The sequence below is a fragment of the Mustela nigripes genome, chromosome 17 (genome assembly GCF_022355385.1).
Source record: "Mustela nigripes isolate SB6536 chromosome 17, MUSNIG.SB6536, whole genome shotgun sequence".
In the NCBI taxonomy this organism is placed as follows: Eukaryota; Metazoa; Chordata; class Mammalia; order Carnivora; family Mustelidae; genus Mustela; species Mustela nigripes.
Genome location: NC_081573.1, coordinates 59,136,273 through 59,161,616, shown reverse-complemented (window position 1 = coordinate 59,161,616; position 25,344 = coordinate 59,136,273). Strand labels below are relative to the sequence as shown.

Here is a 25,344-nt window from a genome sequence, read left to right as displayed (position 1 = left end):
GTGGCCCCCTTGCCCCCGCCAGGGGCAGCCCGGGCCTCATCCGCACCGCACCCTACCTGTGCGTGTCCCGGGTGGTTGTCCCGGGTGGTTGCCGTGCGCCTCCTGACTCTCCCTCCTGTTCCCAGCAGAGAGCTCGGAGGAGGAAGACGCCCCGTCATTCGCACCCTCCAGCTCGGTTGACGGCAATAACACGGACTCGGAGTTTGAGAAGGGCCTGAAGCACAAGGCGAAGAACCCGGAGCCCCAGAAGACTGTGACCCCCGTCAAGGACGAGTACGAGTTTGACGAGGATGACGAGCAGGACAGAGTCCCTCCCGTGGATGACAAACATTTACTGAAAAAGGATTACAGGAAAGAAACTAAGTCAAATAGTTTTATTTCTATACCCAAAATGGAAGTGAAAAGTTACACTAAAAATAACACAATTGCACCAAAGAAGGCGGCTCATCGCATCTTGTCAGACACATCGGATGAGGAGGACGTCGGTGTCACTGTGGGGACAGCGGAGAAGCTGAGACTCTCGGCACACACGATACTGCCCGGGAACAAGACACGGGAACCCTCCAATTCCAAGCAGCAGAAGGAAAAAAATAAAGTGAAAAAGAAGCGGAAGAAAGAGACAAAAGGCAGAGAAGTGCGATTTGGGAAGAGGAGCGACAAGTTCTGTTCGTCAGAGTCAGACAGCGAGTCCTCGGAGAGCGGCGAGGACGACGGCGACTCGGTGGGCAGCTCCGGCGGCCTCAAGGAGTCCCCGCTGGTGCTGAAGGACCCGGCCCTGTTCAGCTCTCTGTCCGCCTCCTCCACCTCGTCCCACGGGAGCGCCGCCGCCCAGAAGCATAACCCCAGCCACGCGGACCCCCACACCAAGCACTGGCGGACGGACAACTGGAAAACTGTCTCCTCGCCGGCCTGGTCCGAGGTCAGCTCTTTATCAGACTCCACAAGGACGAGACTGACAAGCGAGTCTGACTGCTCCTCTGAGGGCTCCAGCGTGGAGTCGCTCAAGCCCGTGCGGAAGAAGCAGGAGCACAGGAAGAGGGGCGGCCTGCAGGGCGCCCTGTCTGAGAAGAAGAGCTTCCACGCCAGCGCGGACGGCGCCATCCCCAAGCTGGACAAGGAGGGGAAGGTCGTCAAGAAACACAAAACGAAACACAAACACAAAAACAAGGAGAAAGGGCTGTGCTCGGTCAGTCAGGAGCTCAAGCTGAAAAGCTTCACCTACGAGTATGAGGACTCCAAGCAGCGGTCCGAGAAGGCCATCCTCCTGGACAGCGACGTTTCCGGCGACAGCAAGTTGAAAGCCTTGAAGCACGACCGGGACCACTTCAAGAAGGAGGAGAGAGTTGGCAAAATGAAGTCTGAGGAGAAGGACTGGCTCTTTAAAGAGGAGGTGGTCAAGGCTTCCAAGGACGAGAAGTCCCTGAAGAGAATCAAAGACGTGAGCAGGTCTTTCCGAGAGGAAAAGGACCGTCTGAGCAAAGCCGAAAAGGAGAAGTCACTGAAGGAGAAGTCCCCGAAGGAGGAAAAGCTGCGGCTCTACAAGGAGGAAAGGAAGAAAAAGTCCAAAGACAGGCCCTCGAAACTGGAGAAGAAGAATGACTTGAAGGACGACAGACTTCCGAAGGAGAAAGAGAAGACGTTCAAGGACGAGAAAGAGAAACTCAAGAAAGAAAAGGTTTATAAGGAAGACGCGTCCGCGTACGACGACTACTGCGACAAAGGTCAGTTCCTGGAGAACGAAGACACCAAGTTCAGCCTTTCCGACGACCAGCAGGACCGGTGGTTTTCCGAGCTGTCCGACTCGTCCTTCGATTTCAAAGGGGACGACAGCTGGGACTCTCCCGTGGCGGACTACAGGGACGTGAAGAGCGACCCCGTGGCTAGACTGATCCTGGAGACGGTGAAAGAGGACGGCAAGGACAGGAAGCGGGACAAGGGCCGCGAGAAGCGAGACTACGGGGACAAGCGCGGCGACAGGGACGCCTTCTTCCGGAAGAAGGACAGGGACTGCCCGGACCGGAGCTGCGAGAGGAGGAGGGAGCAGATGGAGAAGCACAGAGGCCTCCCCGGCGGCCTCCCCGACAAGAAGAGGAGGGAGTCGGCCGAGGGCGGGCGGGACAGGAAGGACCTCCTGGAGGGCACCAGGGAGCGGAAAGACAGCAGGGCCAAGCCCGAGGAGGCGCACCGGGAGGAGCTGAAGGAGCTGGGCGGGGAGGCCGGCTTCAAGGACAGGCCCGACTGCGACTTCGGGAAGAGCCTGGAGCCCTGGGAGCGGCCCCACCCCGCCCGGGAGAAGGAGAAGAGGGACCGAGCGAAATCGGAGAAACACAAGGACAAGTGCTGCGACAAAGATAAAAGCGAAAAATGCGTCCTTGAGAAAGGTCCGAAGGACAAGGAATTCGATAAATGTTTCAAAGAGAAGAAAGAGGCCAAGGAGAGGCACAGAGACGCGCACGGCAGAGACAAGGAGCGGAAGGCGTCCCTGGACCCCGCGAAGGAGAAGAGGGAGAAGGCGCTGCCCGGGCTTCTGGCCGACGACGTCCCCGAGAAGAAGGGCAAGGAGAAGAGCTGGTACATCGCGGACATCTTCACCGACGAGAGCGGCGACGACCGGGACGCGGCCGGCGGGCTCCGGCTCGGGGAGGCCGGGGACGCGGCCCGGGCGGACGGCGGCCCGGACGCTGACCGGCCCCGGAAGCACTGCGCCGAGCGGCAGCCCTCGGAGAGGCAGCGGGAGCGGGAGCCCCGCGAGAAGAGAAGGGAGAAGGGCGCCCCGGACGGCGGCAGGGACAAGAAGGAGAGAGCCGCCGAGAAGCACAGAGACCGGAAGGACAAGGACCCTGCCGAGAAGTGCAGGGACAGGAAAGACCGCACGTCCGTCGAGGGCACGCAGGAAAAGAGAAACAAGCAGAAGCCCCCGGAGAAGGGGGAGAGGAAGCTGCCTGCTGAGGACAAGGCCAAGAGCCGGCACCGGGAGAGGCCAGACCGGGAGCACTGCCGAGACAGGAAAGCGTCGAGGAGCGCGGAGGCCGAGAAGAGCCTGCTGGAGAAGCTGGAGGAGGAGGCCCTGCACGCCTACAGGGAGGACTCCAACGACAAGGCCAGCGAGGTGTCCTCGGACAGCTTCACGGACCGCGGGCAGGAGCCGGGCCTCAGCGCCCTCCTGGAGGTGTCCTTCACGGAGCCCCCAGAGGAGAAGATCAGGGAGAAAGAGAGGCTCAGACACTCCTCGTCCTCGTCCAAGAAGAGCCACGACCGAGAGAGAGTCCGGAGAGACAAGTCCGAGAAGAGAGACAAGAGTGATGACCACAAGGACCCCGGCGGCAGGAAGGACCCCAGCCAGTACGACAGGGACTTCTCAGACGCGGACGCTTACGGGATTCCTTACAGCTCGAAAGCCGAAGCGGAGGACGGGTCGGATAAAGCCATCGAGCTCTTCTCCACTGAGAAGAAAGAGAAGAACGATCCTGAGAGAGAAACCCCCAGAAAAGTAGAGAAAGAGCTGAAGCCCTACGGGGCCAGCACCGCCAGCGCCCTCAAGGAGAGGCGGAGGAGGGACAAGCACCGGGAGAAGTGGAGGGACGACCGGGACAAGCACCGGGACAGGCACGGGGACGGGCTCCCGCGGCACCACAAGGACGAGCAGAAGCCTGTGGCCAGAGACAAGGACAACCCCCCAAACCCGCTCAGAGACAAGTGCCGGGAAGAGAGCCTCAAACTCGGCGACACCAAACTGAAGGAGAAGCTCCGGGAAACCGCCGAGAAGGAGAAGGGTGACCCGGCGAAGGTCAGCAATGGAAACGAGAAGCTGCCAGTGTCCAGAGACCCGGGCAGGAGAGACGCCCGGCCCAGAGAGAAGCTTCTGGGGGACGGTGACCTGATGATGACCAGCTTCGAGCGCATGCTGTCCCAGAAAGACCTGGAGGTCGAGGAGCGCCACAAGCGGCACAAGGAGCGGATGAAGCAGATGGAGAAGATGCGGCACCGGTCGGGGGACCCGAAGCTCAAGGAGAGGGTGAAGCCCGCGGAGGACGCGCGCAAGAAGAGTCTGGACGCCCCTCCCAAGAAGCCGCTGGCGCTGGACCCCGCTCTGAGGGACAGGAAGCCCAAGGACTCCGCTCCTGCCCCACCGGCCGCCGAGAACAAGCCCCACCCGGGACCAGCCGTGGACACGAGGGACTGGTTGGCGGGGCCGCACATGAAAGAGGTCCTGCCCGCTTCTCCCCGGCCTGACCAGGGCCGGCCCACCGGGGTGCCCACACCCGCATCTGTGGTGTCGTGCCCCAGCTACGAGGAGGCCATGCACACGCCCAGGACGCCGTCCTGCAGCGCCGACGACTACTCCGACCTCATCTTTGACTGCGCAGACCCCCAGCCCGTGTCCAGCACGTCCGCCAGCGCCTGCTCCCCCTCCTTCTTCGACAGGTTCTCCGTGGCCGCGAGTGGGGTTTCGGAGAGCGCGAGCCAGACGCCTACGAGGCCGTTGTGCACAAGCCTTTACCGTTCAGTCTCTGTCGATATCAGGAGGACCCCCGAGGAAGAGTTCAGCGCCGGGGACAAGCTGTTCCGACAGCAGAGTGTCCCCACCGCGCCCACGTATGACTCACCGGGGCAGCACCTGGAGGACAAGGCCCCTGGGCCCCCAGGTCCTGTCGAGAAGTTTGCCTGCGTGTCTCCGGGGTATTATTCCCCGGACTACGGCATCCCCTCCCCCAAAGCGGACGCCCTGCACTGCCCACCTGCGGCCGTGGTCACCGTCACCCCCTCCCCAGAGGGTGCCTTCTCTGGTTTACAAGCAAAATCCCCCCCTGCACACCGAGATGAGCTGTTGGCCCCATCCATGGAGGGAGCCCTTCCCCCTGACTTGGGCGTCCCTCTGGATGCCACGGAGGCCCAGCAGGCCACCGCTGCCATCATTCCCCCGGAGCCCAGCTACCTGGAGCCGCTGGACGAGGGGCCCTTCAGCGCGGTCATCACGGAGGAGCCCGTCGAGTGGGCGCACCCGGCGGCCTCGGAGCAGGGCCTCTCCTGCAGCCTGATGGGGGGCACCCCTGAGAACCCCATCAGCTGGCCTGTGGGGCCGGACCTCCTGCTTAAGTCCCCCCAGCCACTCCCTGAGTCCCCGCAGCATTTCTGCCCCAGTGAGGCCGTCCACCCTGCTGCTGCAGGGCCTTTTGGGGCCACAGAACCCCCTTACCCAGGCTCCCCTGACTCGTACCCTCTGTCGGCCACCGAGCCTGGACTTGAGGGCACCAAGGGTGACGCAGCAGAGGCGGTTCCAGCCGCTGTCTCCACCCCAGAAGAGCCGGCAGTCTTCGCCCCCGCCTCCAGGCTGGAGCCCTTCTTCACCAACTGCAAACCGCTGCCGGAAGCGTCTCCGGACATGGCCCCGGAGCCGGCGTGTTTGACCACCGTGACTCAGGTGGAGGCTCTGGGGCCCGTGGAAAGTAACTTCTTGGAAAATGGGCATGATCTGTCGGCCCTCGGCCAGGTGGAGCCAGTGCCCTGGCCTGACGGCTTCCCCAGCGCTGAGGATGACCTCGATCTGGGGCCTTTCTCGCTGCCAGAGCTTCCCCCTCTTCAAGCGAAAGATGTTTCTGATGTCGAAACAGAACCTATGGAGGAGACCGCCCTCGCTCCTCCGGGAGAGACCCCCCCGGGGCTCCCTGGGGTCCCGAGTGGCGGGGAGGGCCCTGTGGCAGCTGCTGAGGACCAGCCTGTGCTGCCTCCTGACCAGGGGGACCCCCGGCTCCCCACCGAGCCGGAGCCTGAGCCCCCCGAGGAGCCCAAGCCAGATGCCCCCCCATTGGAAGCTGCGGTGGAAGGGGGGCCCGTGTCGGAGGCGAGGGTCCCTGAGGACTCCGACTCCGGCCTGGGGCCCGCAGCGGCAACCCCCGAGGAGCAGCAGCCACCGAGGAGCGGAGAGGGGGAGGCAGAGGGCCAAGATCCGCTGGCCGCATCCCACGGCGTGCCTGACGCCCCTGGGGACGGCTTGGCCCAGGCGCTCGCGGCGGACGGGGCCAGCCCTCTCGACGGCGCCGGCCTCGACGGACCCCTGGGCGGCGTCCAGCCTGACGCGACGGAGCCGGAGCCCAAACCCGCGGCCGAAGCCCCGAGGGCCCCCAAAGTGGAGGAGATCCCTCAGCGCATGACCCGGAACCGGGCCCAGATGCTGGCCAACCAGAACAAGCAGAGCTCGCCGTCCTCGGAGAAGGAGCCGGCGCCCGCGCCCCGCGCCAAGGGCCGCTGCTGTGAGGAGGAGGACGCGCAGGCCCAGCACCCCCGCAAGCGCCGCTTCCAGCGCTCCAGCCAGCAGCTGCGGCAGCAGCTCCCGTCCACGCGGCAGACGCGGGAGGTGATCCAGCAGACGCTGGCCGCCATCGTGGACGCGATCAAGCTGGACGCCATCGAGCCCTACCACAGCGACCGGTCCAACCCCTACTTCGAGTACCTGCAGATCCGGAAGAAGATCGAGGAGAAGCGCAAGATCCTGTGCTACATCAGCCCCCAGGCCCCGCAGTGCTACGCCGAGTACGTCACCTACACGGGCTCCTACCTGCTGGACGGCAAGCCGCTGAGCAAGCTGCACATCCCCGTGGTGAGTACCGCCCTGCGGGGGCCGGCCACCGAGGGGGGCGCAGCTCCTCGCCCAGCCCGGGCCTTCGTCCTCCTCCGGGCCTCCCCACCCCCCGCGCCAGGTGCACCCACGCGGCCCACCGCTTCCTGCCGCCGGGGGCCGCCTCGTGGCCCCTCGGACGTCCTCCGCGCTTCGGTCCCGCTTCCTGGTGGCCCCACGCTGCTGACCTGCAGCTTCCGTTCCCCTTAGCCTCTCCCCCGAGACCGCCTGCAGCCGCACCCCTCGCGGGGCTCGCGGCTCCTCCACCCGCAGGGCCTGTCCCTAGGCCCCCAGCCCCACCTGTGGGCTCTGCACCCAGAGCCTCTAGTCCCTTTCCTCTCCTCCGTTCCCTCGGCCACCCGATCGTTCCCCATTGGCACCTAGTGACCCTGTGTCTGTGCAGACGTGACCTGTCCCAGCCCCCTCGAGTCCACCTTGGGGCCTTTAGGCACACACCTAGCTCCTCCCGGCTTCTCCTGGTGCACACCCTTCCCCGGGGTGGGCTTCTGCCTCCTGCTGGCGCAGCAGAGCCAGACCTCGGCCTTCCTTGGCTCACTCACAGCCGGCCTGGCCTGCTCCCCAGGTGTAGCCGTCTGTACCACGTGCAGTTGACTTGCTGCCTTTTTTGGGGGTGGGGGGTGGGGGAACAATCGCACTTTGAAGAAAAGCCAGAACTTCTGCTTTATACCATGAGGCCCTCCTAGGGAAGGCCCAGGCACACAGCCTACATCACCAGTCTCGGGGACCCCTCTCCTGTGGCAGGGCTGGGGGTCATGTTGGATGCGTGTGCTCTGAGATTCAGTGTCTGAGCTGGCTGTGCCCCAGGACTGCCCTCCGGTGTTTTCTGACAGAGGACTCTGGCTCTGAGTGTCCGGCCGCAGGGGTGAGGCAGTGGAGACCCTGCCTCTGGGCCAGCCCTCCCCAACGTGGCCCAGGGCAGCCCTTGGGCCGGGGGTGAGGGCAGCTAGCTTTGAGCCCAGCAGAATGTCCAGCCTGCCTCTCCCTGATCTCAGGCTGCCCTGGGCAGGAGACCGGAAGCCGCCTTGCCCTGTAGGTCCCGGGGTGGGGAGGATGAGCTGCTCGTCTCGTCTGGGACGCTAGATCCTGGAAAAAAATCTGGCTTGAGGTCTGTGTTCAGTGAGACTGCTTCGTTGCCTTTTTTGTTTAAATTTTAGTTTTCAAAATAGAATACCATGAACACCATGGAAACTTTGGGGTCACGGGTTGTGTAAGTTCTGCCTGCGTCCCGCTGGGTCTCACCCCTCCCTTCCCTGGAGACCGCCAGCTCCCCTCCTGTCGCTGCTCTGCGGGGCACCCTGGCCGCTCGCGGGGGCGGGCGTTCCTGCTGCGGGCTCACAGCCCCACCAACCCCCGCCCCCCCGTGATTGCAGATTGCGCCCCCTCCGTCCCTGGCGGAGCCCCTGAAGGAGCTGTTCAAGCAGCAGGAGACGGTGCGGGGGAAACTGCGTCTGCAGCACAGCATCGAGCGGGTAAGAGGGGCCTGTGGGCGTGGGGGTCCGCCTGGGGCGCGTCTGGCCCCCCGGAGGCCTGCCTCACCCGCTCCTCTTCTGCAGGAAAAGCTCATTGTCTCCTGCGAGCAGGAGATCCTGCGGGTCCACTGCCGCGCGGCGAGGACCATCGCGAACCAGGCAGTGCCGTTCAGCGCCTGCACCATGCTGCTGGACTCGGAGGTCTACAACATGCCGCTGGAGAGCCAGGTGGGTGCGCACGCGGCCCGCGGCCCGAGACGGGCCGGCCCGCGGCACAGGCAGCAGGTGGAAGCACGCGCGCCACACAGACGGAGGCGGCCCCAGCTGGACAGGAGCGAGTAGATGGCAGTAGGTCCTGTGCAGGTCCCCATGGGCCTCCGGTCACTGGGCTGGGCATCCGTCATCACTGGAATTGTCCTGGAAAACAACGTAATCAGGAGGAGTCGTGTCCCCCACCCCCCTCCCCTGCCAGCCACTGCGGCCAGAGACCGGCCTAGGGCAGGCCCTGCCGGAAGCTGGGGTGCCACAGCTGAGGGCCAGGAGGGGTGGAGCATGCAGCCACCCCCCATGGCTGTGCTTCTGTCGCGGTGGCACCCTGGCCCTGCTTTCCTTCCTGCGCTGTGGACATGGGATGTGCCCTCTCACCCCACCCCGGGATGTCTGGCTTGCCTGAGCCTTTCCGGGGCCTCAGCTACTGGCACTTCCCACTGGTGGCCTGTCCGTGGACTCCGGTGACCCTGCTCCGACCCTGCTGCACTCGGGCCTGGGGCCAGACTCTGTCAGGGGTTCGCTCCGCAGTCGATTCTCTTCCCTGACAACCACCGTGACTTTCTGAAAACCACCCAGAGTGTGGGCCTGCTGCCCCCTGGGGACCCCCCTGGGCCCCGCAGGCCGGCGTGAGCTCCTGCGGCAGCCCCAGGCCCATGAGCAGCGTTCCAGGTTGGCTGTGCGGACAGATGTGGTTCGGGGACGGCTTCTGATAAGGGCTTCCCGTGCACTTACATACGGTCTTCAGGAATCGATCTCAGAAACTTGCCCCGTCAGGAAAGCCTGGCTGTCAGTCGAGTGTGCGGCCCCTCCTGTCAGGGTCGTGAGTCTGAGCCCCACATTAGGCATGAAGCCTACTTAAAATTGAAAAAAATTGTTTCCCCATTAACCTGCCGTCTGAAGCAGTACAGTGGTCTGGGAACCCTAAAGCAGACGGAGGACGACTTCAGGAACCTTTTGCATCAAAAAGCCAGCGTCTGACTGGTGACTTCCTGAGCTGCTGCTGAGGGCAGGGGTGGTGCACAGGGAGGTCGTGCTGGGCCGGCCCGGAACACGGTTGCGCCTGGGGACTGCGGGGCAAGGCTGCGGCTCTCACGGCACAGGAGGCATCTGCCTGGCTCTGACCCCGCGGTGTCCACATCTGCACACTCTTCTTTAGGGCGACGAGAACAAGTCTGTGCGCGACCGCTTCAATGCCCGCCAGTTCATCTCCTGGCTGCAGGACGTGGACGACAAGTATGACCGCATGAAGGTGAGGGCCCTGTGCCCCCCGAGCTGCGCCTGGGCTGGGGGTCCCAGCAGGTGTCTGGGGCGGGGGGGCGGGGGGAGCTGCTGCTGGGTCCCGTTTGGAAGCGGCAGCGTCAGACCCTCCGAGCCCAGCGGAAACGTTCAGGGAGCCGAGGTCTCCCCGCCTCCATGTTGCCTCCTTAGAGTGTCTTCCCTCCTGTCCAGGTGTGCGGGGAGCAGCTCCTGTCACCAGCTGGCGGTCAGACCTCTGTGGGACCCCACCTTGAGCCCTCCTCAAAGGTCACAGCACACACCCAGCTCCGCTGCTCTGGACGTGCCCAGTGGGGCAGGCAGGATGGGTGGGGAGGTAGAGAGAGATTAGCACGCAAGAAGCACGTCCACACCCGCAGGAGCTAGGGTCGCCGTTTAGGGTCAGCGCCACCCTGGGGCACTCGGGGAGGCAGGGCCCAGAGGGCCGTGCCCGCTCGTGTCGCTAGAGCGCCAGGGCTGGGGGCGGGGGTGCGTGTGGCGAGAGGAAGACCGTGTTTTCCGGATGCCGGCCTTACCCGCGGGCTTTCCCCCCCCCCCCCCCCCCCCCCCCCCCCCCCGCATCACGGCCCTCGTGGGGTAATGCCGCGGTGCAGACAGGACGCCCAGAGCAGAGAGAAGGGGCCCGCGCGGGGTCTCTAGCACGTCGGGGGAAGCTCCACAGTCACCCCGGCCAGGCCGGGGGCCGCGCAGGGCAGGCTTTCCTGTAATGGGAGAAAGTCGTCTTGACGACGTGACAGGGAGACGGTGCGCGTGAGCACACGAGTCTCAGCCCGGGGCGCACAGTGACCTTCCCAGACCAGTAAGAAAACGGCGACTAGAGGAAGGATGGAGGCCCGCCTGGGGGGCTCAGTCGCTCGAGCGTCTGACTCTTGGCTTTGGCTCAGGTTGTGGTCTCAGGGTCGTGGGACGGAGCCCCGCATCGTGCTCCTGCCGCAGCAGGGAGTCGCCTTGGGGGTCCCTCTGCCCTCACCCGGCTCGTGTGCCGTGTTCTCAGCTACGGTCTTTTGTAAAGGAAGGAAGGAAGTGCACTGAGTGCGCTTGGAGCCGTGGCCGCCACGCCACAGACAGGGTGGTCTGCTTCCAGAAGACTCCAGATGGGGGAGGGTTGGCACCCCGATCCCCGCAGCACACTCGAAACAGCCTCATTTTAAGGCAGATCCGACACGGACGCCCACCCGCCGTGCTGTGTGCACGTCTGCGGAACGAGTCGGGCCGCGAGGCGGCGGCACGCCCGCGTGCACACACAACCCTCTGCTCACACACGCCTGACACCGGGTCTCTTCCTGCTGCCTCCTGCCCTGTCCCCCCCGGTGACCCCCTCCAAGTTGCCCTTCCAGCTCTGCCCTTCTGCCTGCTGCACACAGCACACCGTGCACGGGACCACCGCCCTCATTTCGGGCCAAGTACTAGGGCGCCGCAGTAAGAAACACCTCCGACCCTAGGTGTGACTTTTGGCGCTGGTCTGGCTCGGTGGGTAGAGCGTGTGACTTCTGATCTCGGGGTCTTGAGCTCAAGCCCCACATTCGGCACGGAGCCTACTTAAAAAGTTTTTTTTCCAGGGTTCCTGGGTGGCTCAGAGGTTAAGCCTCTGCCTTCAGCTCAGGTCATGATCCCAGAGTCCTGGGATCGAGCCCCACATCGGGCTCTCTGCTCACTGGGGAGCCTGCTTCCTCCTCTCTCTGCCTGCTTGTGATCTCTCTCTTTCTGTCAAAAAATAAACAAAACCTTTAAAAAAAAAAATGTTTTTTCCCAAGAAGGCATAATCTGCATTGCAGGTGAAGTGCAGATCACCAGCCCTAAATGATCCTGAAATGAACACAGCACACAGCAGCAGCCGTCACTTATAATTCAAAGCTGCTGTGAAACCAGGGGTTGGGGCACCGCGGGGACGGGGACAGGCGCGCATGCGGTCAGCAGGGCCGTCCGGCTGCACGGGCACCCGGGCGCTCAGGGGACCTGCGGTGGGAACTAGGCCCCGGGAGCCGGCCTCGCTTGGGCAGCTGGTTGTGGGGGTCGCAGTGCTGGGGTCGTGCCTCTGCTCCCCTCACCTGCTGTGTCTCCCACGCAGACGTGTCTCCTGATGCGGCAGCAGCACGAAGCCGCGGCCCTCAACGCCGTGCAGAGGATGGAGTGGCAGCTGAAGGTCCAGGAGCTGGACCCCGCCGGGCACAAGTCCCTGTGTGTGAACGAGGTACCTTCCTTCTACGTGCCCATGGTCGACGTCAACGATGACTTCGTGCTTCTGCCAGCCTGACCCACCGCGGGACGGCCGCACAGGACATAGGCGAGGGCCACACGCACCTGCCCGGCACTGCTGCCCCGTCCAGCCAGTGGAGGGAGACCTGGTCCCTCAGGTGGGGACGCCCGGGGAGAGACCCCGCACTTGGCCCCCTGGAGCGAGGCTCTTTTAAACCAGAGACCACGGGAGGCCGAGGAGACCTCGGGGACGCAGACGCGGACTCGGCGGCCCGGGGCCCTGCCCTCCCGCCGGCTGCACGGGCATTTCGGGTGGTGCAGAACCGAGTGTATTTTTTAAAATTTCTTGCTCCATTCTGATCAACTTAAAGAAAACGAAGGCGTCCACGCCTCAGACACCGCGCCCTCCACGCCGGAGGGCCCGGAGAGCGCCGGCCGGCTGCTGTCTGCCGCCACGGGCCTCGGCCGGGCTGGGGGCTGGGGCGCCGTGCAGGGGAAGGGCCCGGCCGCGCCGCCCGCCCGGACCGGACACGGACGCAGAGCCAGGACTCGGGTTGTGTTTTTAATGGGAGTCAAATCCACGTGGTTTGTATATTTTTTCCTTTAATCTTGGGCATTTTGTTTCTCTTTCTGAGAACATAACTTGAAACACTACAGAGCCAATAATCATATAAAAAGTGTACCCGGAAGCGCTGTACAGTTTTATACACACTCACAACGTACTTTGCTGCCTTCTAGATAATTTATTTTGCGACACATACTGCACAGTTGTAAATACCTCCTGTACTGTAACATCACTTCAGTTACGTGTAAAGAAATAAATAAATTAATTAAATGCTCTTTGTACACGACAGGACCCTCTCCAGGAGGGGCCGGCACACAGGACTGAGCTGCGGGGTCGCTCTGCGTCTTCCACTGTCCTACCCAGTTAGTAGCTTTTAATTCTGAAACACTGCTCGCCAGGGAGGGTGAAGCTGGGTGAGTCCCTGTGCGCCCAGACCAGGGCAGGGGGTGCAGGAGGACAGAGACACCCGACAGGCTGCCTCCAGCTGGCGCCCCCCAGGGCCTGGCGGGAGGAGGAACGAACCGAGGGTCCCTCGCGACTGGGGCAGTAGACCCTGGGCGGTGTGGCCTTGGAGAGACCCCTGCCTGGCCCTCTGCACCCGGAACGGGAGCCACCCCCCCCCCACCCCGCCCAAGTTTCCACGCGGGGCTGGCACATCTCCCAGCGAGGCCACTGCTGATACGGGGTCCCCACTGGGAGAGGCCCCGTGCTAGCCAGCACCAGCTCGGAAGGCCAGAATGGGGAGGCGTGAGCCCCATTTCACAAAGCACATAGAGCGCGACCCCTGTGCTCCCCTCAGAGGAGGCCCTACGGGGGGATAGGACTGAGCTGGCCTGGGGCTGCCTTCTGAGCAAAGTGACTCCAAAGAGACCGCCCTTGCCTCATCCAATCCTGGGGACAGGTGGGCACAGAGGTGGAGACCCAGACATCAGGGTTTGGGGTTGACCACCACCTCACTCACGTTCTGGAACCCCTCACCCTCCTGTGTCCTGTACCTCCCCACGCAGCAGCAACTGCACGATGACCCCCGCAGAACGACCTGTGTCCTCGGGCTCCTCCAGTGTGGGGCACCGCGGGGAGCTCCCAAGTCCACACGGCACCCCTACCCCAGAGGAGTCCAGTCGCCCCTCCCCTCGGTGCACGTTCCCTCCGGGCTGGCACGCGCTCGGGTGCTTACAGGAGAGGGGCGGACAGGGCAGCAAAGCTCCAGGGCTCTGGGCATGAATTAGTTATTTTTCGAATCATGGAGCGGTCCTCTCCGAAACCCATCTTTTTGTTAAGATTTTTTGAGAGTGAGTAAGCCAGAGCAGAGGGAGAAGCAGGGAGCCCCCACAGTAACCCGATCCCTGGACCCTGGGATCATGACACACGCGGAAGGCAGATGCTGCACCGATGGAGCCCCCAGGACCCCCTCAGTAACCCATGTCTTAAGCCCCGTGTCTTTTCTAAGCACCAAACACCACACTGACTCGCACGGAGAGTCTTGCCGTCACCAGCTTCAGCCCTGGGGCCAGAGGTCCCAGACTCCCCGGACTGCACTGGGGCTGGGGAGCTGCCTCCATGGGCCAGCCGTGGCAGCTGGGGACGGCTGGGGCCCCAGGCCTCTCAACGGTGTGGTGCTGGCGGTGGCCCCGCAGGCTAGAGCTGTGGAGGCACAGAGCTCCCCACTGCGCCGCGATGCTCGAGCCTTTGCAGGGGGGCCGCACCCAGCGACCTCGCGGTGTCCGGTGCCGTCGTAAGATGGCAGGACAGGCTGGCTGTGGAGGGGCCCTGGTGCGCAGATAGTGAGTGGACACCTGAGGCTGTGTGACAGCTGGTGGCCTTGGCAGGAAAAGAGGGTTCCTTCACGTGAACCAAGCCGGCACGCGGGTATCTGGGCGGGCAGGCCCCGACAGAGGCAAGAGGCACAGGGAACTGCCCCCACATATTCTTGATGCGGGGGACTTGCACCCAGGACGGTGGAAAGAAGGGGCCCAGGTTCCCATTTCTGGGAACCAGGATGAGAAGCTGAGGGTCAGCACGGGAGCTCAGGGTGTGTGCATCACACACCATGGCTGGGGCTTCGGGCTACTTCCTCCCCCGGCGGGCAGCGAGCAGCTCGCACCCTACAGCCACACTTCGGGGCACAGAACCAAGAGAACCCATGCTTACGGGTACAACCTCTCTTACAAACATCGATGCACCTGAATCATTTGTAATAAGAAAAAGGAAAAAGAAAAGATAATTGCCATATACGTAGCAGGGCTTCTCAAGCTCGTACTTCTGTTTGGTCAGAGGAGTCTGCTGCGTCCTTTTTCCTGAGCGACAGGTGTTCAGCGGCATGTGTGGCCTCCACCTGCTGTGGCCAGCAGCACCCTCCCAAGCTGTGGCCGCCGCATCTCTGAGCATTGCCGGGGGGGCCGCACTCTGAGCATTGTTCCGGGGGCGCGGTGGGGGGCGAACCAGGCCCGCGGGCAGCTGCTTAGATAGAACAACGAAGAGGAACACAGTCCGTCCCGTCATGCACGGTTTGTGTGGTATGGCCGGGTTTACGTAAAATTTTTAAAAATGCCACGTGAGCGGTCAGTCGCTTGGGGGAGCACGTGAGCGTTCCAGGGGTTTCTGGTGATACTCTTATTTCCTGACCTTGGTATTGACTATGTAGGTCGACTTTGTGATAACTTAATGGATATTAAATGTGTTTTTGGCACCTTTGTGTTAAATTTCACAATCTAAAAACACTGAAAGAATGTTCTGCATTTCCCTGTGGAGCCCAGGATGATATTCAAGGACATATTTTAGAAAATAGGATGCCAGATACCCAGTTAAAATGGCGATCTGAGCTATTTATCTCCCAATCAAAATCCCCCCAAAATTAGAACAGGCAGAAAACCACCAAGTCAAAGTAGTCCTGGTAAAGACAATGTTTCTGTCCCAGATAAGAACCTCAGAGAGGGACGCCTGGGTGGCTCAGTGGGTTAAGCCGCTGCCTTCGGCTCAGGTCATGATCTCAGGGTCCTGGGATCGAGTCCCGCATCGGGCTCTCTGCTCGGCGTGGAGCCTGCTTCCCTATCTCTCTCTCTCTCTCTGGCTGCCTCTCCATCTACTTGTGATTTCTCTCTGTCAAATTAATAAATAAAATCTTAAAAAAAAAAAAGAATATGAAAAGAACCTCAGAGAAATGGAGATAATCATTTAATGGAAAATGCAGAAATTCCAGAACAGCAAAGTAAACACTTTCAAAAATCTCTGTATCAGCAATAAGACCATGGGGTGGGGGAGAGCTGCCAACGTCAAGATTATCCGGAACTTTGGAAATTAACCAAGTCTTGGTACAATCCAAGGAGTGATTATTCCCGAAAAAGCAGCCGAATCTCTGTAGTGAGTTGTGTCATTTTAACTTTCCATATTCCCATTCCTCTCTCTCATGTCAGTCTTGAAGACCAGCAGCCCAGCAGCCACCAGGGGGATGAGCCTGAGTGAGGGTCTCCAGGTGGCCGTCCATCTCCAGGACACTGGCCCCATTCGACTAGTACGGCAGCTTCCCCAGAAAAGCCCCCTTCCTGGGACTTACTGGACCGGACTTGGAGTTCATTCACTGGGAAAAGACCTTTACTCCAGAGGGTTTGTTGAGGACAATCAATGACAACTGTTTGATATCACAGCTGCCTGAGGTGACTGAAACCCCTAAGAGCAAACAAGAGCCACAAAACTGACTAGATCTGGGGAATGAGGTGTCCATGGGTACACATACAAAGGCTCTGATGTAGAGGCCTTTTGGAAGCAGGAAATGAAGACTAATGCAGAGCTGTGACTGGCCAGAGCACTGAAGAGCCTTTGGGGTGTGGAAATCCTAGTGGATCAAAGCTTTCAAGGAAATCTGTCCAATCACTGGCTTAGCAGCAAGCTAACAGCACAAAGATGTCACTGCCTACACGCAACAGAGAACTGAGACTGCAGAACTGGTTCAGCAAAGTCCCTAAGTACAGCAGCCCCTGCAACCAACCAACCAACAAAATCGAGAATGGGGAACTGATCTCCAGAATCACCACTAGATCATTTAAAAAGTCTGCTTCTGAACAGAAAATGAGGAAATACTCAAAGAAAGTTTGGCTCCAAATCAAGGGAAAAAAAAATAGATACTGCATTTGAGGAAGCCTAGAGGTTAAACCTAACACTTAAAGTCCACTTTGATAAATCACGTTCAAAGAACTAGATGCAACTCGAGGGCGGCCTGGGTGGCTCAGTTAAGCGTCTGCCTTCCGCTCAGGTTGTGATCCCCGGGTCCTGGGATCGAGTTCTGCACTGGGCTCCCTGCTCAGCGGGGAGCCTGCTTCTCCCTCTCCCCTTGCCTGTGCTCTCGTGCTCGCTCAAAAAATTTTTAAAAACTATGAAGAATCAATACGACAGTAAAAGAAAGGTGTCTCACCAAATAATATCAGTAAGTGGAGAAATTACTCTGCAGGGAGAACGGAAATCACGCCATGGAAAGTGCAGCGGCAGAATCTTGAGTTCTGACCGGAAGACGCAGCAACCAGACGACCAGACGTGACGAGCAGAAAAGAAGGAAAATGAAAAGGTGGCGTCCAGGTCTCTGTTAGTCCAGAGACCCACTGGACGCGACCACGTGCACCGCCGTGTGTGCAGTGCGGGTTCCCAGAAGGAGAGAGAGGGGCAGAGAGTATCTGGAATACCAGTGGCCCAAATTATCCACATTTGATGGGAAATCCTAGTGTAGATCCACGAAGCTCGAACTGCAGGACAGACTCCGCGCCCCGCGCCGGGACGCCGCCTGACCCGCTGCGAGCGAGGGGCCTGCGGGCAGCCGGAGCTCAGCGCAGGGCGCGGGGCCTCGGCGGGACTGAACGGTGAGCGGAGCCGGGGCCGAGGGCGGTGGCCGGCGCGTCCCATGCACGGGCGGGAAGAGACCGGCTGCCGGGACTTGGGTGACCGGAGTGGACGCCCTCAAGGGGAGGAATCAGGACGTTCCCAGAATTGGCCGCTAGCACAGCCGCACTTCAGAAACCGTGAAAAGTGTCCCTCACGCTCCCTTAGAAAACACTGAATAGTAATCTGAATCCACACGAGGAAGGAGAAACGCTGCTTCTCACCAGTGACCGCAGAAACACAAAGGCCGCATCAACGCGGTTTCCGTCTCGGCTCGGCCCGCCGCGAGGACGGCGGACGGGCTCCTGGCGCCTGAAGGCCGGACGGGTGCGTGTCTGCAGCGCAGGGCAGGCGTACTGCGGGGCTCTGGTGCGTCACTGCCACCCCTTCCTACTCCCCCTGGCCGGGTGCTGGTCCCTAGTACGGGTACTGTGGCCCCCATCAACCTGTTCTTTCCAGCAGCTCCAAGATACGGTCAAATAAGCAGCACTTTAAATACAGGGCGCCTGGGGGGCTCAGTCGTTAAGGGTCTGCCTTCGGCTCAGGTCACAATCCCAGGGTCCCAGGATCGAGCCCCGCATCGGGCTCTCTGCTCAGCAGGAAGCCTGCTTCCTCCTCCCCAACTCCCCCTGCTTGTGTTCCCTCTCTCACTGGGTCTCTCTCTGTCAAATAAATAAATCTTTTAAGTAGATAAATAAATAAATGGGTTACTAGAAAGTACCTAAAACAAAAGAAGGCAGCACCACTGGAACTGAGAAAACAGATTTATGGCCTAAAAAGAGCAACAGTGTCAGGAGTTTAACCAATAATTGAGAGTAAATTTAAGTGAAAATGCCAATTAGAAGGGATAGACCAGCAGAACTCAGTTTTTAAGATTCTGATTCAGTGATGCGCTGCCTCCGTGAGACTTAGCAGAAGCCGGCAGACCGGAAAGAACCGGACGGTTCCTAGCGGCACCCGGAGCTCTCCGCGCGCTCCCCCTGCGCACGGACCACGGACGGAACCGGCAAGCAGGAGGTCGACAAGGAAACCAAAGACGCAACACCAGCCCGGCCGCCGGCCAGCACTCAGCGCCGCGGCCAGCGGCACGTGCTTCGACGTGACCACGGGGCAGCTTCCAGGAGACCAACGCGTGCGGCCACACATCGAGGCTCGGTAAGTGCAGAGAGCAAGATAATACGACGTGTGTCCTCCAACCTCGACGGGAGGACATCAGAAATCCATACCGGGGAATCTAGAGAACTAAAAAATATGTGGAAATTAAGCACCACATTCTTCAATAGTCAAAGAAGAAATTACAAGGGAAATTAGAAAATATTTTGAGGGGCACACCTGGGTGGCTCAGTTGAAGCGTACGACTCTTGGTTTCACCACAGGTCATGATGCCGGGGTCATGAGATCGAGCCCCGTGCCTTTCTCTGTGCTGGGCGGGGAGTCTGCTTCCCCCTCTCCCTGCCCCCTGCTCATGCGCTCTCTCTCTCTCTCTCTCATTCAAATAAATAAATAATATATCCATGTATAAACTGAAATAACGCAATAGGAAAAAATTTGAGCTTAACAAGAGGTGTGTGGGGAGGGGTGCATTCTGAGACCAGGCGCGGCTTGCCCTGCGGAGCCCTGCAGCCCCTGAGCTCGGCCACCCAGAGCAGGACCTGCACACACGCCTGGCACCCTGAACACAGCGAGGGGCTGCACGGCGGCCCCCAGGCCACACCGAATGGCACGGCTCACCCACACACACCGCGGAGCTCACCCCGTCCAAGTGTTTACGATGATACATTTTAGGTTATGTTAATTTCAACATGATATAAAAAGAAGAAAAACTTGTATGAACTGAAAACATTTCTAGAATATCAAAGTGCAAACAGTTCATCTCAAACACACCCACACTACAAGACCCGTTGAAAGACGTCACGCCGGCGGGAGGACACGGGTATTCCACAGAATTCTGCGTCTGCGGAGAGAAACCATGTCTAGAACGTAAACGCTATGGGTAAGCAGATAATATTTATTTCATCATTTCCTTAAACATAGTTACCTGTTTAAAACAATTTTCTAAGATTTTTATTTATTCATTTATTTGACAGACAGAGGTCACAAGCAGGCAGAGAGGCAGGCAGAGAGAGAGGAGGAAGCAGGCTCCCCGCCGAGCAGAGAGCCCGATGCGGGACTCGATCCCAGGACCCTGAGACCATGACCTGAGCCGAAGGCAGCGGCTTAACCCACTGAGCCCCCCAGGCGCCCCTGGTTCCCTGTTTAAAAAACAGAACTGCAGGAAGTGGATCACAGCACATGTACAGTACAAGGGATAACTGGCAAGTGTCCTGTCCCTTCGCTTCTAACATTTTCACATATTTGTTTTTCACCTACTTGTTTTTAAGCATATATTGAAAACCCTGAAGTAAAGAATAGAATAACAAAAGTTACAACTAATGTGACAAATAATAGAAATAAAATGAGGGGGTGCCTGGGTGCTCAGTGGGTTAAAGCCCCTGCCTTCGGCTCAGCCCCGCATCGGGCTCTCTGCTCAGCGGGGAGCCCGCTTCCCCCTCTCTCTGCCTGCCTCTCTGCCTGCTTGTGACCTCTGTCTGTCACATAAATAAATAAAATCTTAAAAAAAAAAAAAAGTAGAATGAACTCATGAAAGCACAGACACCCAAAAGCAGAAATAGACGGGGGGACAAAACAGAGACGGGACAAGCAGACGGCAAACGGCAGGCGACAGACCCCAAGCTAACCGTGTCCACAATGACACACAGTGTGCTTCCTGAGCGCCCTCATAAAGGCAGCGATGGCCGCAGACTGCAGACTCGACGATACGCCCGTAAGAAAACACTAAGTGCGCCAAAGCACGTTAAGAGTAAAAAGTAAAACTAAAAGACGGGAAAAATGTGCCACGCTAACACTCTTCCCGAGAAATCGAGAGACGGTACCCATCTTTACAGATCCAGTTTTGAAAGTCAAAGGAATAAAGCTTTAAGATTCAAAATTTCCTTCCGTGAACCCAACTTACACATTTCTTTCTCACCTGCACAGCCCAGGAAATGAGGATTTGCAAACAAAGGACGCAGGCGAGCCGAAAGGACTCTTTTAGCTTCTGAGATTCTGTTTCTCACAGAGAAAGAGCACACGCCTGCCGGTGGGGGCAGACGGCGGGAGAGTCTCGAGCCGAGTCCCGGCAGGGCCCGACGTGGGGCCGACTCTCGGCACCCTGAGCACGACCTGAGCCGGAACCACGAGTCGGACGCTCGACAGACTGGGCCTCCCAGGCGCCCCGACCATGGCTCTTCGTATCAGCAGAGACACCATTACTGGGGAGAAGGGAAGTCACTTCATCATGAGACCATAAGAATCATCACATCTATGCACTTAGTGGCAATTTAAAAAAAATACATGAAGCAAAAACTGATAAAATTGCAAAGAGGAAGAGAGAAATCCATAATTTTAGAAACTTGAACACGTCTCTCATCAACAGAGTAAGTGGGTAGAAAATCGGCAAGGACTTCGTAAATTCGAACAACACCGTCCACCAAACCGGCCTCACTGACAGCAGAGCAGCCCCCACGACGGATGCTGCCGACGCGCGGTGGGCACTGGCCACGGCACAGGACGCACATCTCCACCAGCTCAGAAGATGCGCGTCCCACGAGATCCGTCCTAATCTGCAATGGAACTGAATTACAACCAGGAACTGAAAGATCTTTTAAAATCTCCGGGTATTTGGGAACTAGACTATACCCTCCTTCAAAGGCCTTGGGTCAAGGAAGCGGTCAGACGGGAGCCCCAAAGCCTGGCCTTTGACGAGGGTGATAAAACGGATACATCTCACCACAAACAAAACAAAAAAACCTGAGAAATCTCTAGCCAGACAACTCAACGCTTTTTTTTTTTTTTTTTAAGATTTTATTTATTTGCCAGAGAGAGAGAGAGAGAGACATCACCATAGCGCACGGGCAGGGGGAGCCGCAGCGAGACGGAGGGAGAAGCCGGCTCCCCGCTGAGCAGGGAGCCCGACGCGGGGCTCGACCCCAGGACCCTGAGATCACAACCCAAGCCAAAAGCAGACGCTTCACTGACTGAGGCAGTTTTTTTACAAAGGTTGAGGGCACGAACACCCAGCACCAGGAATACGAGCCGTGACGTCACAGAGGATTTTCTGGATAATAAAACAGTAACGAAGAGTTTTCAGTAAGAACTTTCACACCAAACATTCAGCAGCGTAGGGGCGTCTGGGGGGCTCAGTGGGCTGGGCGTCTGCCTTCGGCTCGGGTCATGACCTCAGGGTCGTGGATCATGTCCCACGTCGGGCTCCCTGCTCAGTGGGGAGCCTGCCTCCCCCCCCCCCAAAAAACAGCACCCATGAAAACCTACAGCTGACATCCGACTTAATGGTTCAGTCCCTGGGGCAGGACGAAGGGCCCCATCCTCACCGCGGCCGCCGGGCACTGGACGGACCCACGCGGCCCGCCCGGCGCGGCGGCCGCGTTCCTGGAACGAAGCGTGCGGGTCTGCGTCTCTCGGCGCCACTGGATGGGACACGGACACGGACGCACCCAGCGCACCCCACGGCGGGCGGCCCCGCAGGAGCACACGGGACGGGAAGCCGCCCCCGCCCGCCCCTTCCTCCTGCCCGGCGGGCCCGAGAGTCTGCGGCCGAGAACAGACGAGCATGCGGGCCGCGGGTCCGGGGCGCCTGCGGTGGGAGCGCCACCCGGTCCGAGTGCCTGGGAACGAGCTTCTGCAAGCGACACCAATGCGACGTCACAAATACGCTGGAGAAAAGCCCCGGAGCCCAGCACCCCCGCAAGGCAATGATCGGCGAAGCCAACCCGAACAGAGTCCGCTCCGGAAGGCCGGGCTCCCCGTGACCACCTGTCACCAACAGGAACACTCGGCGCAGAAACAAGCGACCGGACTGCGGCACCAGGGGACGGAGGGCACTGCGGAGACCTCGCGGGCAGTGCCAGGAGCCCCTCCCCAGCTCCCAGCTAACCCCGAGCCAGGAAGCCGCCCAGAGTAGCTGCTCAGGACCACGGTCAAGACGCGCACTCGGCACAGATGAGGTCCCCGTCCGCCCCCCCACCCGCGCGACAGCACCTGCCGCGTCCCCCGCTCCGGGCGGTGCCCTCGTCCCACGGGGCTTGCAAGAGAACGGGGTGCGGCGAGGACCCTGAGCCCAGGCACGGGTCCTGTGTCTGACGGCTCCCCGCCGCTTGCGGTCACATAAGGGCCAGAAAAAGGACCGTGGCCACAGTTCAACCTCCACGGGCTGAGGGGGCTCTCTGGAGACGGAGGAGCTACTGTCCGTCTTCTGTCGGGGCCGCGTTCCCGCTGCACACGCTGGGCCGAGGCGGGGGGTGGGTACGTGCGAGGGGGTCCCCGTCAGGCTGACCGCAGAGTCGCAGACACGGGAGCCGCTGCACAAAACAAGGACTATATCCGGGCGCCCGGGGGGCTCGGTCGGTGAAGCGTCCACCTTCGGCTCGGGTCACGATCCTGGGAGCCCGGGTCGAGCCGCACCGGCTCTCTGCTCAGCGGGGAGCCTGCTTCCCCCTCTGCGGCTCCCCCTGCTGTGCGCGCTCTCTCCGACAAATAACAAATAAAATCTTACAACTAAAACAAAAACCAAAAAACCAGGAACATACCCTTGGCGGAAATTGCTTGGCGGTCACAGATGCGTGAACCCAGCCTTCATTCAAGATTAGGGGCCCACTGGGGCTCCCGCGGGGCTCAGTCAGGTCCAGGTCTGACCCTTGATGGGACTCAGGTCAGGATCTCGGGGTCACGAGACGGAGCCCTGGGTCAGGCTCCACACGGAGCACGGACCTGCCTAATATTCCTCCCTCCCGGCCCCTCCTTCCCCTGCACGTGCTGTCAGTCTCTCAAAAAAAAATATTGAGGGCGCCTGGGTGGCTCAGTGGGTTAAGCCGCTGCCTTCGGCTCAGGTCATGATCTCAGGGTCCTGGATCGAGTCCCGCATCGGGCTCTCTGCTCAGCGGGGAGCCTGCTTCCTCCTCTCTCTCTCTGCCTGCCTCTCTGCCTACTTGTAATCTCTCTCTGTCAAATAAATAAATAAATCTTTAAAAAAAAAAAATATTGAGCAATCCTTCAAAAATGAGTAAATATGATTTCCAGAGTTAACACAGCATAATACTCAAAACTGCTACTTCTCAACAAATTGTAAAACAGGGGCGCCCAGGGGCTCAGTTGGTGAAATGTCCACCTTCGGCTCGGGTCATGATCCCGGGGTCCTGGGATCTAGCCCCACATTGGGCTCCTGCTCAGTGGGGAGCCTGCTTCCCCCTCTGCGCCTCCCCCTGCTTGTGGTCTCTCTCTCACTCACTCTTTCGGCCAAGTAAAAGAAATAAAAATCTAAAAAAAAACTATAAAAAAGCAAGAGACAGGAAATACATCTTATTCACAAAGGGAAATGACTAGTTGTTTATTAATTTTTCAGAGACAGAGAGAGACATGATCCCAAGAAGGCTTCCCTGCCCGATGCAGGGCTCCATCCCACAACCCTGAGATCGTGACCTGAGCCAAAATCAAGAGTCAGACACGCTGAGCGCCTGGGGGGCTCAGGCGCTAAGTGTCTGCCTTCGGCTCAGGGTCAAAGGGACTGAAGGTCCTGGGACTGAGCCCCGCAGCGGGCTCTCTCCTCAGCAGGGAGCCTGCTTCTCCCTCTCACATTCCCCTGCTTGGGTGCCCTCTCTCACTGTGTCTCTGTCAAATAAATAAATAAAATCTTTAAAAAAAAAAAAAAAAAGAAGAGTCAGACACTCAACGGACTGAGCCAGCCAGGTGCCCCGTTCTGTGTGGTTTCAACCCCTGTTTTCCTGTAGTACTTAATAGGCAAATGCACAAAATCATTGCCCATGTATGTCCGGTGGTCCCGAAGATGCAGACATAAACTGTACCATAACAACGCAAGGGGACACGGACGCGCGTGGGGTGAGTGTTCGGATGCTTCGGGAAACAATGGGTGTTGTTCATGCCGGTGTGTTCTAAGTGCAGCCCGACTGCAAGCCCCGAGGTAGCCACTGACCAACAACTAAGAACTTACAGAAAGAGAAAGAAAGGGGCTCCTGGGTGGCTCAGTGGGTTAAAGCCTCTGCCTTCGGCTCAGGTCATGGTCTCAGGGTCCTGGGATTGAGCCCCGCATCGGGCTCTCTGCTCAGCGGGGAGCCTGCTTCCTCCTCTCTCTCTGCCTACTTGTGATCTCCGTCTGTCAAATAAATAAATAAAATCTTTTAAATAAATAAATAAATAAGAAAGAAAAAGGGAACTAAGACAGTATGTTTTATTTATTTATTTGGGGGACAGCGAGAGCTCGCACGAGCACGGGGGAGGGGCAGAGGCGGAGGGAGGAGCAGGCTCCCTCCATCTCAGGAGGGGCCCGGGCTGAGGGCAGACGCGCCACTGGCGGAGCCCCCCAGGCGCCCCGAGATGGTACATTCTAACAATCAACGGAATACAAAGACGGTACTGGAGGAGCTGAGCAACGGCAGCGGACATGGAAGACGGAGAACAGGGAGCGGTAGAAGCCGATCCAGAAGAGAACGGGGTGTCTTACAAGCATCGGACAAAACAGAATGTAATTTAAAAATGGTCACAAGAATCTGAGGGAGACATTTATATTAATCTTGGAAGTCCAGTCTGTCAAGGAAATGCAACAATTACAGCCACATAAACACTGAACAGCAGAACCCCCAGAACAGCTGGCCCCAAACCCAGCAGAACGGAAGAGAGACATAGACAGCCCCACGACAAGGGCTGCACGGGGTTCCCCATTTCCACACGGACCGAGCAACCAGACGCCAACGCGCGAAGCACGGCGAGCACTGGTGTGCTGGACGCGCCCCCGACACCGGCCAAACCAGCACCTTCTCAAGTGCACGTGGAACCTTCTCACGGACAGACCCCCAGTCCCACGGACAGACCCCCGGTCCCACGGACAGACCCCCGGACACACGGACAGACCCCCGGTCCCACGGACAGACCCCCGGTCCCACGGACAGACCCCCGGGCACACGGACAGACCCCCGGGCACACGGACAGACCCCCGG

General features: G+C 59.6%; 1 protein-coding gene across 11 annotated transcripts in view; it reads left to right on the top strand.

The window, feature by feature from the left end:
- ANKRD11 (ankyrin repeat domain containing 11) overlaps positions 1-12,698 on the top strand; it is a 153,574-nt gene extending 140,876 nt beyond the window's left edge. For 5 of the 11 annotated variants that reach the window (XM_059381368.1, XM_059381362.1, XM_059381364.1 and 2 more), the window contains 6 exons: positions 126-6,598; positions 8,008-8,106; positions 8,191-8,334; positions 9,533-9,625; positions 9,826-9,900; positions 11,720-12,698. In XM_059381368.1, coding sequence (XP_059237351.1) covers positions 126-6,598; positions 8,008-8,106; positions 8,191-8,334; positions 9,533-9,625; positions 9,826-9,900; positions 11,720-11,905 — 7,070 coding nt within the window. In that variant the 3' untranslated portion in view covers positions 11,906-12,698. The remainder of the gene's footprint in view (positions 1-125; positions 6,599-8,007; positions 8,107-8,190; positions 8,335-9,532; positions 9,626-9,825; positions 9,901-11,719) is intronic. The other 6 variants (XM_059381374.1, XM_059381371.1, XM_059381373.1 and 3 more) reach the window with 3 other exon arrangements.
- Positions 12,699-25,344: the final 12,646 nt, after the last annotated feature.